The following is a 19,385-nucleotide window of genomic DNA, read 5'->3' as shown; positions in this document are numbered from 1 at the left end:
TACAGAGCTCAAATAATACCACCATACAGTGCTAAAATACCGCCATACAGTGCTCAATACTGCCATACAGTGCTCAAATAATATCACCATACAGTGCTCAAATACCACCATACAGTGCACAAATAATACCAACATTCAGTGCTCAAATAATACCACCATACAGTGCTCAAATAATACCACCATACAGTGCTCAAATAATACCAACATACAGTGCTCAATACTGCCATACAGTGCTCAAATAATATCACCATACAGTGCTCAAATACCACCATACAGTGCACAAATAATACCAACATACAGTGCTCAAATAATACCAACATACAGTGCTCAAATACCACCATACAGTGCTCAAATAATACCAACATACAGTGCTCAAATAATACCAACATACAGTGCTCAAATAATACCAACATACAGTGCTCAAATAATACCAACATACAGTGCACAAATAATACCACCATACACTGCTCAAATAATATCAACATACAGTGCTCAAATAATACCACCATACAGTGCTCAAATAATACCACCATACAGTGCTCAAATAATACCCCCATATAGTGTACAAATAATACCACCATACTATGATCAAACAAAACCACAATACAGTGCACAAATAATACCACCATACAGTGCACAAATAATACCACCATATAGTGCTCAAATAATACCGCCATACAGTGTTCAAATAATACCACCATACAGTGCACAAATACCACCATACAGTGCTCAAATACCACCATACAGTGCACAAATACCACCATACAGTGCTCAAATACCAACATACAGTGCACAAATAATACCACCATACAGTGCACAAATAATACCACCATACAGTGCACAAATAATACCACCATACAGTGCACAAATAATACCACCATACAGTGCACAAATAATACCACCATACAGTGCTCAAATAATACCAACATACAGTGCACAAATAATACCACCATACAGTGCTCAAATAATACCACCATACAGTGCTCAAATAATACCACCATACAGTGCTCAAATAATACCACCATACAGTGCTCAAATAATACCACCATACAGTGCTCAAATAATACCACCATACAGTGCTCAAATAATACCACCATACAGTGCTCAAATAATACCACCATACAGTGCTCAAATAATACCACCATACAGTGCACAAATAATACCAGCATACAGTGCTAAAATAATACCACCATACAGTGCTCAAATAATACCAACATACAGTGCACAAATAATACCACCATACAGTGCTCATATAATACCAACATACAGTGCTCAAATAATACCACCATACAGTGCTCAAATAATATCACCATACAGTGCTCAAATAATACCACCATACAGTGCTCAAATAATATCACCATTCAGTGCTCAAATAATATCACCATACAGTGCACAAATAATACCACCATACAGTGCTCAAATAATACCACCATACAGTGCTCATATAATACTGACATACAGTGCTCAAATAATACCAACATACAGTGCTAAAATAATACCATCATACAGTGCTCCTATAATACCGCCATACACTGCTCAAATAATATCGCCATACAGTGCACAAATAATACCAACATACAGTGCTCAAATAATACCACCATACAGTGCTCAAATAATACCACCATACAGTGCTCATATAATACCACCATACAGTGCTCATATAATACAGCCATACAGTGCTCATATAATACTGACATACAGTGCTCATATAATACAGCCATACAGTGCTCATATAATACCACCATACAGTGCTCATATAATACCACCATACAGTGCTCATATAATACCACCATACAGTGCTCATATAATACCACCATACAGTGCTCATATAATACCACCATACAGTGCTCATATAATACCACCATACAGAGCTCATATAATACCACCATACAGTGCTCATATAATACCACCATACTGTGCTCATATAATACCACCATACAGTGCTCAAATAATACCATCATACAGAGCTCAAATAATACCAACATACAGTGCTCATATAATACCACCATACAGTGCTCATATAATACCACCATACAGTGCTCATATAATACCACCATACTGTGCTCATATAATACCACCATACAGTGCTCAAATAATACCATCATACAGAGCTCAAATAATACCACCATACAGTGCTCATATAATACCACCATACAGTGCTCATATAATACCACCATACAGTGCTCATATAATACCACCATACAGAGCTCATATAATACCACCATACTGTGCTCATATAATACCACCATACAGTGCTCAAATAATACCATCATACAGTGCTCCTATAATACCACCATACAGTGCTCATATAATACCAACATATTCACGAGATCGGTCTGACTAATATTCATGATATGGGACTAGAAGTCAAGAGGCATGGCTAAGATTCATGAGATCCGGCTAGAATTCGTAAAAACCTAAATAATAGTCAGCGGATAGGGTCAGATTTATTTATTTTTGCCGAGGATTACCTGATGTCTTTGCCCAATTTAAGTTATGGAATCTCCAACTACCCAAAAAGGTGTGAAGACTTTTGCAACCATGTGTGTTATTGCTCCAATAAATCTAAAATTAAAATGTAGCAACTCTACAAATAATCTGGATTAAAAATCTCTTCCCGTTTTGTGTATACAGTTCCTTTGCAGACCTGTGTGTCTCCGTGGTTACAGACTACAAACAAATCCTATGTAGTCTGATCTTGCAGTCATGTGGAGGCAGAGGTGATGGAGTAACACGTGACTGCAGGATCAGACTACACAGGGATTGTGAAATTAGGGCATCATTGTACTTGTAGTTCATATCCTCAGCAGATATTTCTGAAACATTCGGACATGGCGGAAAAAGCGGTGCAGGGGCTTCTTAAATATGGCGTTTGGCTCCAAAATTGGCGCAAATACATCAATAAAAATTTTATGTTACATCCAAAAATACTATTCAATCTTTTATATCTCACTGTATTAACAATTGACAATCATGTACAGAAAAAAAAGAGTTTGTCAGATGTAACAGAACTACCTTTATTAGTTGTAGTAGTGCTGGGTATGTCTGATGTAACACGGCTGTTTTTTTTTGTTTGTAAGATGTAGCAGAGCTGAGTTTATTAGATGTAACTGGGCCACCTTTATCAGGTATAGCAGTGCCGAGTTTGTCAGATGTAGCAAAGCTGAGTTTAGCAGATGTTGGAGTGCTGAGTTTACGAATACACCAATGCGGAGTTTATCAATGTAGTAGCGCTGAGTTTATCAACGTAGTAGCACTGAGTTTGTCATTTTGTACAACTGACGGTGATATCCCAATGTGTTATCAGGGATTTTACATAGGACTGCAGGTAAACGTAGTGCATTATCTTAACTTGTTGCACTAAATAAGCAATGTACACTGTATTACAACGCCTAGTCCATGGTCGGAGGGGGCAGGGTCATATCTTAAAAAAAAAAAATAATCCCTGTGTCATGCTCCGCCCCCCCCCTCAGGTCGTGCACTAGGCATAAAACGGTGTATATGGTTTGTCCGGAGTGTTCCTTTAGATAATAAATTCAGCTCTGCTACATCTGTATATCATCATTATGCCATGCAATACAAACAAAGGAAAAATTATGAGTAAAGTCTGCAGTAAGATGTAATTAAATGTAATCTGGCTAAGTGCGGCTTGTCAGTGGGAGCGGCCGCGCCACTATTATTACTGTAATGTCACATGATAGGAAGAAGCCGCAGAGCATCACCGCAGCGCACGACCTTCTCACTGCTCAACATATACAATGACCTTGTCTGTGCAGCCCGAGAAACAATCATTATGTAATATCCCATATATTTTTAACCCAATAATAACCAGATCTTTTGATTCTTAAAGGAATATTACACCTGCAGTAAGTGTTCAATTTCCCTGCAGCACTCCCGCAGGGGAAATGAAGTATTACACAGTGTCCATTCATATCAATGAGTTGTCTGTGTAACGCAGGACAGGACGGGTCCTCCAGAGAGAGAGAGGGGCGCTCTTTGTAACCACTCTACAATCTCCCCCAGGGATGAGGATCCTGAACAGACGACTCCCTCTATTAACCCCGAATTACTAATAGGGTTTTCTGAACTAGACAACCCCTAAGGTGTAGTAGCAGACATTGTTGCATATCATGTCATGACAGTCTGCAGCTGCCCATTTACAGTATTACAGGGAGCAAAAGGGTTAATATGGGAGCCATTGGGTAAGCAGACTCTACTGATGTGTCAGCTATCAGAGTTATATCCTAGAACCATCCATTCACTTTAGATTGATGCTGCAGGAGAAGTCCATCAAGGTGTGTAATTCGGGGGTAAATATTTGATTATCGTCTTTTTCTTACTGGTGCTTGAGTTTATAATCATTCTGTACTTACTGTAATGGAAATTATCCGATTCCTGCTGAATTTATTCTCATACACAGCAGCCAATCTGAACAAGCAAAGCAGCAGTGTAAAGCATGGAGGAAGGACAAAGCAGCTGGGTTCCCTAAGGGGGCGGTTCCCTAAGGGGGCAAAATTAAGAAGTAGCTGAAAGTAAGAAAATAAATAGCAGCTATTCAATACTCAGACACAGCGACTTATATCTAAGAGCCGCAAAATAATTTCAGTTGTCGGGGAGTCGGGGCCCCTGTAGAAAATAACGAAGCTACATGAAGGTTCTGGTTACCGAGAGCGAATTTAACAATATTACACTACACAAAAAGTGTACCGCACCTTTAAACATTAATGTACGTAAAAAGTTGAGTCACTGAATATACATGATGTAACCACCAGCGGGTGGAGGACCCACTGTGCGACTCCACCAGCGAGAGTAGCGGCTGGCAGCAGATAACAGGCAGGTAGCTGGACACTGATGGACAGCAGGTAACTGGATACAGGCAGGTAGCGGATTATTAAATGCAGGGTGGTAGCTGATAACAATAGCAGACAGGATACAGACTGGTAATGGACAACTGGAGACAGGCTGATAACTGGTAGCAATAGCAGACAAGATCAGGTGCCTAGCGGAAACTTTGCTGGATAACTCTAGGTTGTTCCAGTATTGCTCAGGCCGGGTGTGTCCAGTGAAGCGGACTCTTATACCTGGTGATTGACAGGGATAAGCTGGGGAAGGATTTGGTTGCGCACGCTGGCCCTATAAGATGAAGAAAGTGAGCGCGCCCGCCCTATAGTCAGTGCATGGCAATGTGGAGATCCAGGAATCATTCAACATATACCAAAGGTAACCTGGCAGCTGTGCTTGCTGGGACAGTTAATACGTCAATAAGCACAGAGTGTCGGTGTTACACATGACTATTTCCAATAACAACCAGCAGAATAGTGAGTGCAGCTCTGGAGTATAATACAGGTTGTAACTCAGGATCAGTATAGGATAAGTAATGTAATGTATGTACACAGTGATTCCACCAGCAGAATAGTGAGTGCAGCTCTGGAGTATAATACAGGATGTAACTCAGGATCAGTACAGGATAAGTAATGTAATGTATGTACACAGTGACTCCACCAGCTGAATAGTGAGTGCAGCTCTGGAGTATAATACAGGATGTAACTCAGGATCAGTACAGGATAAGTAATGTAATGTATGTACACAGTGACTCCACCAGCAGAATAGTGAGTGCAGCTCTGGAATATAATACAGGATATAACTCAGGATCAGTACAGGATAAGTAATGTAATGTATGTACACAGTGATTCCACCAGCAGAATAGTGAGTGCAGCTCTGGAGTATAATACAGGATATAACTCAGGATCAGTACAGGATAAGTAATGTAATGTATGTACACAGTGACTCCACCAGCAGAATAGTGAGTGCAGCTCTGGAGTATAATACAGGATATAACTCAGGATCAGTACAGGATAAGTAATGTATGTACACAGTGACTCCACCAGCAGAATAGTGAGTGCAGCTCTGGAGTATAATACAGGATGTAACTCAGGATCAGTACAGGATAAGTAATGTAATGTATGTACACAGTGACTCCACCAGCAGAATAGTGAGTGCAGCTCTGGAGTATAATACAGGATATAACTCAGGATCAGTACAGGATAAATAATGTAATGTATGTACACAGTGACTCCACCAGCAGAATAGTGAAATAAAATTCTCCCTCAAAATTCCGTCTGGAGTTTTGATGCAGATTTTGATCTGCCTGCACGTCGTTTTCCGCGCTTGTCGCTGCGTTTTTCGCCCACGGCCGCTGAGCACCGTGGGCAATAAAAACCCACAAAATACGCTTTCTCTGCCTCCCATTGATGTCAATGGGAGGTCAGAGACGTAAACGCCCGAAGATAGGGCATGTCACTTCCTTTTGCCGCGAGACGGTTTTCCCGCGGGAAAAAAAACCTCGGCCTCCCATTGAAATCATTTCTTGGCGCGTTTTCCGACGTGGTTTCCGCGTCAAAAAGCGCATAAAAAAACTCAGTGTGAACTGGCCCTTATACAGTTGCTCAGATTACAGACTGCTCAAACTCCTGCCGCTTTTCCCATTTTCGCATTCAAAACATACTTGTCATCCATTGATAATCGAGATTCCGAAAAAGTTTGTTTGAAGCGGCACGCCGTGCAAAGTTTTTAAGCTTATGCCCCTTCCATTAATATAGGACACAGCTCCACTGTACAACATTAGAATCAGAAGTAGTGACCCCCTTCGTTACACCCTAAAATTAATACTGACCTAAGCCAAACTACCTAAACAAGTAAAGACCCCAGACCAAACCCCTTAATCAAAAACAGGGCAGATACCCTTAAAACAGACCCCAGACCCTGAATAAACATAGATCTGAGACAGACCCCCTAAAGAGAACCCAGACCCACTAAATAAATACAGACCCCAGACTCCCTAGTTAAATATAGGCATTAGATCAGACTCTCTAAATATAGACCCCGGACCCCTTAAATAAATACAGACTCCAGACCAGACATGGAGATATTCACCTCTCCCCTTCCTGTGGTCCTCTTCATTCCCGGGTGCTGCGGCAGACAAAGTCCTGACATCGGGAATAAAGAGTACTGCAGAAACGGGCAGAGGTAAGTATATTTTAGAGAGGAGTCGGGACACCCGGGACTTGTGCCTGTACTTCTGGGAGTCCGGGAGGTCTCAGTTTTTTCCGGGACTTGGCGAGTATGATTTTAATTTAACGTGGGAGCGCGACCAAGTAACATCACTGGCGTGTTCGCGTCTCCGTGCTGCATATGGAGGTTCTATAGACTGAGCTGAATGTGCCGGGCCGGTCACCGCCATTATTAGTCATGAGCTGCCTCACACCTGTATCCTGTTGTTGGCTCGTGGTATTAGTCTTGGCAGGGTGTGTGCTCCAGTTTCACATTGTTACCGCACAGTGTTTATCACAGTGATATAATAGTCCTGTGGAGAGCTGCACAGGAGCTGGACGAGAGCTGCACAGGAGCTGGACGAGAGCTGCACAGGAGCTGGACGAGAGCTGCACAGGAGCTGGACGAGAGCTGCACAGGAGCTGGACGAGAGCTGCACAGGAGCTGGAAGAGAGCTGCACAGGAGCTGGACGAGAGCTGCACAGGAGCTGGACGAGAGCTGCACAGGAGCTGGACGAGAGCTGCACAGGAGCTGGACGAGAGCTGCACAGGAGCTGGACGAGAGCTGCACAGGAGCTGGACGAGAGCTGGACGAGAGCTGCACAGGAGCTGGACGAGAGCTGCACAGGAGCTGGACGAGAGCTGCACAGGAGCTGGACGCATTGTCTATTAGAGTCTTAGGTAGTCTGAAACCCACCTCCAGTCTCATCAGAGGCTCTGGCTGCTGCTTAGTCGACCACTATGCTGTACACTGCAGTTCTCCTCCATTAGGGCACATCTACGATCAGTGACGACAGCTTTGCTACATTGTATATTGGAGTGTTAGGTAGTCTGAAATCCACCTCCTGTTTTATCATAAGCTCCGGCTGATACTCAGTCCACCCTTATGCTGTACACTGCAGCTGTTGTCCGTTAGAGCACATCTATAATTAGTGACTCCAGCTGAACTGCTTTACCTATTGGAGTCCAAGGTAGTCTGAAAATTAACCTCCTGCCACATCAGAAACTCAGGCTGCTGCTCTGTCCTCTATGCTGTACACTGCAGCTCTACTTCATTAGAGCACATCTATAATCAGCGGCTCTCCCTTGTATATAATGCCACACAGCTCGCCCTTGTGTATAGTGCCACACAGCCCCCCTTGTGTAAAGTGCCACACAGCTCCCCCTTGTGTATAGTGCCACACTGCCCACCCTTGTATATAGTGCCATAAGGCAATGGTGTATCCGAGAAAGTTGTATCAGCCAGGGGGATGTCAATCAAACATGGAAAGGTGGTTTTGGAGGAAGCACTATGTGTCTCTTCAGGACAGCAGCACCGACCCATGACCCTCTAATGAGTAATTAGCATATAGTGTGCGCCAGTTTAAAAGTGTATTTTAAAGATTTTGCTGCATCTGAAAAGACCATATATTTGGAAATATTGTCAGGTCATGTATTACCGCATGGTGGCGGTTCAAGGGGTTAAAACTACCAGACAGATTCCCAGGAAATATACAACTAATTGAGAACAATTCCATCTGCCCCGCAATTTTGTTATTATAAATATATCCTATATAACTACAGCACCAAGCTCTGACATATATACAGTACCACAACCAAGCTCAATACATAAATACAGAACAAGAACAAAGCTCCATACATAAATACAGCAACATAACCAAGCTCAGTACATATATGCAGCACCAGAACAAAGCTTGGTACATAAATACAGCATCAGAACCAAGATCAGTACATATATACAGTACCAGAACATAGCTCAGTACATATATACATCCCCAGAACCAAGATCAGTACATATATACATCACCAGAACAAATACAGCTCAATTTAGTGCAACCCCTGCCGTATAGGTGTGTACGGCGTAAAACTACAGCTCCCAGCATGGCCCAAACAATGGTGAGGATATGCTGGGAGATGCTGTTTCACAAAAAAAAAATCATAACACCCATCATCTCGCTGCAGATCATACAGTGACTACAGTGCTGATTAGAGGCAGAATAAACATTTACATTAAGTGACTCACCGGTGACATCTCAGATTCTAGTTCTTTTCTTCTCCCTCCGGTCCAGACAGATATGATGGATTTCTACCGGCCATGACCCATTTCTGCAGTTTTCCGCTCAGATGTCTTCACTTCTCACTTTTAAAACATTTCTGCACCTATAAACGAAGTTCAAATTCTCCACACCTCTAAATATAATAAAGTGCCATACACTGCACCTCTAACTATAATAGCGCCATACACTGTGTCCCTGATTATAATAGTACCATACACTGTGTCCCATACACACACCGTGCCCCCTGTAGATAGTGTCCCCATGCACCCTTCTGAGCTGGAGCTTAACGACGCAAGCGGTGCGTCGTTGAAAGGCGCTGTTTGGCGAGGCAAGTCCTTTTGCCCTGCTAATCAGCGTCATTGTAAGGCGCTGAATGGTCGGGCACAGAACGTGCCTGGCTATCCAGCGCTGATACATATATTTGTACCAGCGTGCTATAGACACAGGTGCAATTACTGCAAGAGGGGGTGACTGTCGCTAGCACCTAGGGCCTCCTCCGGTGCTAGCGACGCCCCCGGGCATGAGAGGGACTGTGTCGCCCGGCCCATACATGTTAGGGGCTCGGTGGCGCGGGCCCCGTAGTAGTGTCGCTACCGCTGTAGCAGCCATAACGGCTGCTAGTGGCGCCACCGCGCATATGGGGGGGGGGCGTGTCGGCTGGCAGTATGAGCCCCCTCAAGCCGCCTGCCCCGTAGCGGCCGCCACGGCTGCTACCGCGGTAGTTACGCCACTGTCTTTAATCCAAATCCTGTCTCTTTAGAGGTTCAGGCTGCTTCTCTATTTCTCCCTCATGTTTTACACTGCAGCTCTGCTCTATTACGACAATACTATGATCAGTGACTTCAGCTTAGCTACATTGCCTATTGGAGTCAGAGGTAGTCTGAAATCCAACTTCTGTCCAGTCAGAAGCTCAGGCTGCTGCTCTGTCCCATGCTTTACACTGCAGCTTTACTTGTTTTATTAGAGTACTGTGTATTATCCCAATGATACATTGTAATAAAACCATTAGCTGTGTGGGCAGGAGTCAGATATTAGCCTTTAAATGGCTGCAAGCAGAGCTGTTGAAATGTTGATCTACATAGAAAGCTGTAGCGGACGCCATGTAAAAGTAACATAATAGAAATGACTTTATCTAAAATGATCTTTTTGTAGAACAAAATGTATCAGTCTTGATTTTACATTCTTCTAAAACTCTACTTCCCGCCTCTTCGTGTGTGTGTGTGTGTTGTCCCCCCGTCTTTTTTTGTGCGTATGTCTCCGTCCAGGTGGAGAAGCCCAGCGTCCAGCCTTCCAAACCAAAAAAGACGACCACCCCAAGCCATAAACCGGTGAAAAAGGCCAAAGACAAGCAGATCACACCTGGCCGAGCCTCCAAAAAGAAGACCCCCGAGACCACGTCCTCCACCACCGCCAAACCCGAAGACCAGGAGAAGAGCCAAGAGATGAACAATAAACTGGCCGAAGCAAAAGAGTAATTTCAAAAACAAAAATGAAAAAGCACTTAATATTATTATTATTATTATTATTACTGTCTGATTTTTACCTCCGAGGCCGCCATGTTAGTGACTATGAACATGCTTATGCTTTCTGATTGTATCCTAGAATTCGCGTCCTCTCACTGCCGCCACGCCGAACCCATGGTTTTTTATTTTTGTTTTTTGATTTGTGTATGGTCAAAAATTTCTATGTGAGAATGATCCAAATCTATTCGTGTTCACGGTGCTATCAAGAGAATGTACTGCTCCACGTGATCGCCTGGCCCCCTGTGATGCCCCTATACTCTTATATGTGGTGTAACGTGACCAGTGGTTGAAAGTTCATAGTTAGCGTCAATGTGGTAGGACCAAGGGTGGACAAGTAAGCTCGTATATATCGGGGGTGGGGGAGGGGCGAAGGGGGTTCAAGAAAACGTATGTACAGGGAAGGAAATTCCCATTAATCACATCCCATAGTTGCTTAGTAGACTGGCGCCCCCAAAATGGCCCATGAACAAAAACATTAAGTGCGGAATCAGAGTGCAAGCTCTTAGGGCCATAGGTCTGATCCTCCTATAAATCAAGAACATATATAATATTAATATAACCATAGAAATCGCATCGACATCCAGATCTCATGTATATTTTGATACCGTCGTCAAAATCTATCAATTTTTTTTTTTTCATTTCCGAGATTTTCGCTAGATTTATTCCATAGAATCGAACGCCTCGGCGCACCGGATAAATATATAACATATAATAAAGTATTACTTGATGGATAGGCCGTTATATCTGTTCAGGTTGCCTGAAAAAAATCATTTATCTTCCTGTCTGGGTGCACAGGAAGTTCTATCTGCTATACAATAGACTTCCTCTCTGCTGCACAGACTTGTTTTAGGCCCCTCCCACTCAGATAACAGGAAGTAGAAGAAGATAGAAGAAGAAACCTTGCAGTTTTAGGGTATGGAACAAGCAAGACATAAAGGAAAAAGGGCAGGAACGGGGAACATTTTGAGCTATTAGCTTTAAATACGATCTAAATGTGATACATTGTCATTATGCATTCTGTGTTCTTCAGCCAAAACTTTCTATCAATCGACCTGAAGCTCAATAGAGTTAAAATATAAAATTCTAGCTCCCTACAGCCACCACTAGAGGGAGCTCACTGCTTTCTGTAATACATTGAACTTAATTATAACAAAGTTTGCAGTAAGCTCCCTCTAGTGGTGGCTACAGGTAGTGTGAATTTTATACTTTAACTCTGCTTCTGCAGGGGACTTGGAGCTTTGTATTAGAAAAACAGAGGTCCGACCGCTATCAAGACATATTATAAAATGAATCAGCGCAGAATTTGGGAACTATTTAGCAGAAATTACATTCACTTTAAGACTCCCACATAATCGGATTTGTCCAGCCTTGATATGGACTGATACATATATGGTTATTGCCCTTGGATACATTATATCTGCTCTATGGAGATGTTCCCTGCCATGTCCAAGGCCATAAAAGTATAAGTAAAACAGTCAGTGTGATTGGACAATATAGCTTCCAGAGGGCACAAACCCGTTACCAGTAGGTATCGCATTAAAGTATCCAACCTGTCCAGATGATATGAAGTCTTGGCTGAAAAGCACAGGAAGAATCCATAACTAAGTTTTAGGATGAGGGAATAATTTAGGGCTCCGCACAGGGACCCTGAGATTTGCCAATATCCTGCCCGACGTGGCATCGTACCCATGGATTGAACATGCCCCCTCTTTCTGCCATGTTCATTCAAGACCTGTCGAGAATCTGTAAGAGAATAATTGGCGCTGTGTCGTTGCGGGTATGAAGCTTGTTCTCGCTCCTCGCCATCCGTCACGTTTCAATGGTTTCCTACCTGTACAATGTAATGCTTGCTGAGAAATGACTGCAAATCAATAAAAAAAGAGAAATTCAGTCTTCATGATTGGTTGTAGTTCCATCACTAATATTCATCTCCTTGTGTCTGACTGTGAAGCTGATGGAGAACTACAAGTCCCAGCATGTCCCTTTCTCTGTGGATTGCTCAGACTTGTAGTTTTACACCAATCAGGCATTCAATGGTTGGAAGACTCGCTGTCTGGTGTGTCCGGCTATCAGGATGCTGAGACTTGTAGTTCTACACAGTCATATGTTTCTAATAGCAGAAACGAAACGTCCAGTCTGAGATATATCTATCTATCTATCTATCTATCTATCTATCTATCTATCTATCTATCTATCTATCTATCTATCTATCTATCTATCTATCTATCTATCTCCTATCTATCTATCATCATCTATCTATCTCATATCTATCTATCTATCTACCTATCTATCTCCTATCTATCTATCTATCTATCTATCTATCTATCTATCTATCTATCTATCTATCTATCTATCTATCTATCTATCTCATATCTATCTATCTATCTATCTATCTATCTATCTATCTATCTATCTATCTATCTATCTATCTAATATCTATCTATCTATCTATCTATCTATCTATCTATCTATCTATCTATCTATCTATCTATCTATCTATCTATCTATCTCATATCTATCTATCTATCTATCTATCTATCTATCTATCTATCTATCTATCTATCTATCTATCTATCTATCATCTATCTATCTCATATCTATCTATCTATCTATCTATCTATCTATCTATCTATCTATCTATCTATCTATCTATCTATCTATCTATCTATCTATCTATCTATCTATCTGTCTATCTATCTCATATCTATCTATCTGTCTGTCTATCTATCTATCTATCTATCTATCTATCTATCTATCTAATATCTATCTATCTATCTATCTATCTATCTATCTATCTATCTATCTATCTATCTATCTATCTATCTATCTATGTCATATCTATCTATCTCATTATCTATCTATCTATCTATCTATCTATCTATCTATCTATCTATCTATGTCATATCTATCTATCTATCTATCTATCTATCTATCTGTCTGTCTGTCTGTCTGTCTGTCTGTCTATCTATCTATCTATCTATCTATCTATCTATCTATCTATCTATCTATCTATCTATCTATCTATCTATCTATCTCATATCTATCTATCTATCTATCTATCTATCTATCTATCTATCTATCTATCTATCTATCTATCTATCTATCTATCTATCTCATATCTATCTATCTATCTATCTATCTATCTATCTATCTATCTATCTATCTATCTATCTATCTATCTATCTATCATCTATCTATGTTGCTTATATAGCGCTAACATATTCTGCTGCGCTGAACAGAAGTCATCACTCACTATACTCATTGGGGTCACAATCTACATTCCCTTCCTGTATATATTTTTGGCGTGTAGAAATAAACCGCAGTATCTGGAGAAAACCCGCGCAAACACAAGGAGAATATTTAAGCTCCATACAGCTGTTGCTCTTGGATTTGGACCCAGGTCCTGTCCTGTATAAACCTCCAAATGAAAACAAACACATGAACAGTCTTTTGCTATTTTTACGGAGCGCTGGATATAATTTTTGCTCTTGACGACGCTGAGGCCATTTATCAGAAGTGGTTGGCATAGCAACCGCAGCGCACAGAGAGCAGAGATCAGCGGGGAATTCTCTTCATTGCGTCGCGCTGTATTGTTCTGTATGTGATGGTTGTTGCTGGCTGAGGACAATGAGCTGGGGGTGATGGGCACCAGACAGGTTTATCTTCATGAAAATATGAGAATTATTGTACAGGGGATGGCGGCCGCACTATGTATTCCAGCAGGTCTGGTCCTTATTCCAAAGACATTGCATTCCAAACTTTAGAAGGGGGCGCTGTTTCATCTGTGTCTAAGGAATTTACCTTATGCAAGTGGTGACATGTGGTACTGCAAGTGACCGATACTGTACATTGGATAAAACTTAAAGGGGTTCTCCCTTTAGAGACATTTATGACATATCCACAGGATGCCCTATATGTCAGATAGATGCAGGTCCCACCTCTGGGATCCGCACCTATCTCTCGAACTGTGCCCCCTAAACCCTGTTCTACTGCTCTGTGTTGTGGCTGAATCATGTGACTTCAAAACCATGAATTACGGAAACAGAGTAAATCGCTGAGCTACGCCGTTTCCGTAAGTCCCATCGAACTGAATGGTAGTTACACAAAGAGCGTAGCTCGCATTCTACATTCACTACTATGGGAGTTACGGAAACCGCGTAGCTCAACGAGACCAGTGGAGAGAGGGTGCGTGCGCATCGCTCTCCATACTGTTGAATGGGATTTACGGAAACAGCCAAGCAACAGCTGCTCAGTTGTTTCCATAACAACCATAAAAAAGAATAGGAAGAGCTGCGCGCATGCGCGACCCCCTCTCCACTGGTCTCACCTGGATTCTGCGGTCAGTTCTTTATATAGGGGCTGGTCCCAGAGCAGGAACCCACATCTATCAGACATTTTTGGTATTTCCTATGGATATGCCATAAATGTCTATGATGGGAAAACTCCTTTATTACAATAGAGTGAAATCCAGTGACTCACCGGTGACATCTTCTCAGATTGGTGTCGCTCACTTTTCCTTTTCTCCTTCATCCGGCCCAGATATCCCTGATGCCTTCTCCTAACTACGAATCGCCTCTGCAGAATTTGCAACACAAACATCTTTGGCTTTTCACTTTTCTAGCACCTCCGCATCCACTACAAAAACCTTAATATTTATAGTGCCCCAGATTGAAATAATACCCCCTTCAGGCCACACAATAATAATAGTGCCTCACACAGCCATCTGTATATAGTGCCACACAGCCCTCCCCTGTATAGCGCCATACAGCTCTACTAGTAGATAGCGCCAAACAGCCCATCCAGATAGCGCCACACAGATCCCTCAGGAGATAGCACCACACAGCCCCCCTCGATTAGATATCACCACACAGCCCTCCCAGTAGATAGCCAGCCCCCCTAAAAAATTAATTGACTTACCTAGCCTCGTTCCTGCGACGGAAGGAGCGCTCCAGCGTGATGCAATGACATCATCATGCCGGCCTGCACAGGGACTCTGTCCCAGCGTCTTATAGGCTGCAGGCCTAATGTGGCCTACAGCCTATACTATTCAAATGTATCTGTGTCCTGAGGATGCAGATACAATTGAATGTGGCAATCACTAGCACTGGGGCCCCCTCCGGTACTTGCGATGCCACAGGGCATAAGGGGGCCTGTGCCGCCCGGCCCATAAATGTTATGTGCCAGGTGGCGTGTGCCCCCTCATGCCGTGAGCCCCATAGCAGCTGCAATGGCTGCTGTAGCCGGCAGGAGGCTCTGAGAGGATGGGGTACCTGGGCTATTGCCACGTTTGCCTCCCCAACGCCGTCCCTTCCTACAAGAGGAAGCAGCAGGGCAGGGAGACAATGCCTCTCTGCTCCGCTTCCAGATAAAAGATGCTCACTGACTGGGTCTACCAGAGGATCCTCTAGTCCTCCGGTAAGCCAGTCTGCCGCTGACTCCACCAGTAGAATAGGGAGTGCAGCTCTGAAGTATAATACAGGATATAACTCAGGATCAATACAGGATAATTAATGTATGTATGTACACAGTGACTCCACCAGCAGAATAGTGAGTACAGCTCTGGAGTATAATACAGGATGTAACTCAGGATCAGTACAGGATAAGTAATGTAATGTATGTACACAGTGACTCTACCAGCAGAATAGTGAGTGCAGCTCTGGAGTATAATACAGGATATAACTCAGGATCACTACAGGATAAGTAATGTAATGTATGTACACAGTGACTCCACCAGCAGAATAGTGAGTACAGCTCTGGAGTATAATACAGGATATAACTCAGGATCAGTACAGGATAAGTAATGTAATGTGTGTACACAGTGACTCCACCAGCAGAATAGTGAGTGCAGCTCTGGAGTATAATACAGGATGTAACTCAGGATCAGTACAGGATAAGTAATGTATGTACACAGTGACTCCACCAGCAGAATAGTGAGTGCAGCTCTGGAGTATAATACAGGATATAACTCAGGATCAGTACAGGATAAATAATGTAATGTATGTACACAGTGACTCCACCAGCAGAATAGTAAGTGCAGCTCTGGAGTATAATACAGGATATAACTCAGGATCAGTACAGGATAAATAATGTAATGTATGTACACAGTGACTCCACCAGCAGAATAGTGAGTGCAGCTCTGGAGTATAATACAGGATGTAACTCAGGATCAGTACAGGATAAGTAATGTAATGTATGTACACAGTGACTCCACCAGCAGAATAGTGAGAGCAGCTCTGGAATATAATACAGGATGTAACTCAGGATCAGTACAGGATAAGTAATGTATGTACACAGTGACTCCACCAGCAGAATAGTGAGTGCAGCTCTGTAGTATAATACAGGATGTAACTCAGGATCAGTACAGGATAAATAATGTAATGTATGTACACAGTGACTCCACCAGCAGAATAGTGAGTGCAGCTCTGGAGTATAATACAGGATGTAACTCAGGATCAGTACAGGATAAGTAATGTAATGTATGTACACAGTGACTCCACCAGCAGAATAGTGAGTACAGCTCTGGAGTATAATACAGGATATAACTCAGGATCAGTACAGGATAAGTAATGTAATGTGTGTACACAGTGACTCCACCAGCAGAATAGTGAGTGCAGCTCTGGAGTATAATACAGGATGTAACTCAGGATCAGTACAGGATAAGTAATGTGTGTACACAGTGACTCCACCAGCAGAATAGTGAGTGCAGCTCTGGAGTATAATACAGGATATAACTCAGGATCAGTACAGGATAAATAATGTAATGTATGTACACAGTGACTCCACCAGCAGAATAGTGAGTGCAGCTCTGGAGTATAATACAGGATGTAACTCAGGATCAGTACAGGATAAGTAATGTAATGTATGTACACAGTGATTCCACCAGCAGAATAGTGAGTGCAGCTCTGTAGTATAATACAGGATGTAACTCTGGATCAGTACAGGATAAGTAATGTAATGTATGTACACAGTGACTCCACCAGCAGAATAGTGAGTGCAGCTCTGTAGTATAATACAGGATGTAACTCTGGATCAGTACAGGATAAGTAATGTAATGTATGTACACAGTGACTCCACCAACAGAATAGTGAGTGCAGCTCTGGAGTATAATACAGGATGTAACTCAGGATCAGTACAGGATAAGTAATGTAATGTATGTACACAGTGACTCCACCAGCAGAATAGTGAGTGCAGCTCTGGAGTATAATACAGGATGTAACTCAGGATCAGTACAGGATAAGTAATGTAATGTATGTACACAGTGACTCTACCAGCAGAATAGTGAATACAGCTCTGGAGTATAATACAGAATCAGTAGAGGATAAGTAATACGGGGGAAAATTTTAGAAAAAAAATCCATGTAAAAATTACAATGTGCGGCATACTGTGGAAAACCCGAGCTTGCTGTCTGCCGGGAGCCAAGGGGACGATTTTTGTCTGTTGAGAAGTGTGTGGGCAGAGCAAATTAAATAAATTTACAAGGAAAACCAGGAATTATTTTCACTAACAGACTTCTGCTAAATTCCCATTGGTGAGAGTGACAAAGTAATACACAGAAAAAAAGGATTAATTTATAACAAACACAATGTAACTAATCCTGACTCTAATTATCACATATCCAGTGCCTGACTCAAAATTCATAATAAACTATGAAAATTAAACTTGATTCCCCCTATTGTGATGTATGATACGGGATAGCTGATTTGTTTTTGTTGTTGTATACTACTACAAAACTACCTAATATGTACTAGTATATACCTACAATAATACTGCCTCCTATATACAAGAATATAACTACTATAATACTGCCCCTATATACAAGAATATAATTACTATAATACTGCCCCCTATATACAAGAATATAACTACTATAATACTGCCCCTATATACAAGAATATAACTACTATATTACTGCCCCTATATACAAGAATATAACTACTATAATACTGCTCCTATATACAAGAATATAACTACTATAATACTGCCCCTATATACAAGAATATAACTACTATAATACTGCCTCCTATATACAAGAATATAACTACTATAATACTGCCCCCTATATACAAGAATATAACTACTATAATACTGCCCCCTATATACAAGAATATAACTACTATAATACTGCCCCCTATATACAAGAATATAACTACTATAATACTGCCCCTATATACAAGAATATAACTACTATAATACTGCCCCTATATAGAAGAATATAACTACTATAATACTGCTCCTATATACAAGAATATAACTACTATACTACTGCTCCTATATACAAGAATATAACTATTATAATACTGCTCCTATATACAAGAATATAACTACTATAATACTGCCCCTATATACAAGAATATAACTACTATAATACTGCCTCCTATATACAAGAATATAACTACTATAATACTGCCCCTATATACAAGAATATAACTACTATAATACTGCCCCCTATATACAAGAATATAACTACTATAATACTGCTCCTATATACAATATAACTACTATAATACTGCCCCCTATATGCAAGAATATAACTACTATAATACTGCTCCTATATACAATATAACTACTATAATACTGCCCCCTATATGCAAGAATATAACTACTATAATACTGCCCCTATATACAAGAATATAACGACTATAATACTGCTCCCTATATACAAGAATATAACTACTATAATACTGCCCCTATATACAAGAATATAACTACTATAATACTGCTCCTATATACAAGAATATAACTACTATAATACTTC

General features: G+C 41.5%; 1 protein-coding gene across 2 annotated transcripts in view; it reads left to right on the top strand.

Annotated features, from left to right (window-relative positions):
• The window catches only part of MAP6 (microtubule associated protein 6), a 34,333-nt gene extending 21,806 nt beyond the window's left edge, over positions 1–12,527 (top strand). For both annotated transcript variants that reach the window (XM_075851334.1, XM_075851335.1), the window contains exon 3: positions 10,373–12,527. In XM_075851334.1, coding sequence (XP_075707449.1) covers positions 10,373–10,582 — 210 coding nt within the window. In that variant the 3' untranslated portion in view covers positions 10,583–12,527. The remainder of the gene's footprint in view (positions 1–10,372) is intronic.
• The last annotated feature ends 6,858 nt before the right edge of the window (positions 12,528–19,385 follow it).

Source organism: Rhinoderma darwinii, chromosome 2, assembly GCF_050947455.1.
Source record: "Rhinoderma darwinii isolate aRhiDar2 chromosome 2, aRhiDar2.hap1, whole genome shotgun sequence".
In the NCBI taxonomy this organism is placed as follows: Eukaryota; Metazoa; Chordata; class Amphibia; order Anura; family Rhinodermatidae; genus Rhinoderma; species Rhinoderma darwinii.
The sequence above is the reverse complement of the archived record's forward strand: the minus strand, read 5'-3'. Positions and strand labels throughout refer to the sequence as shown.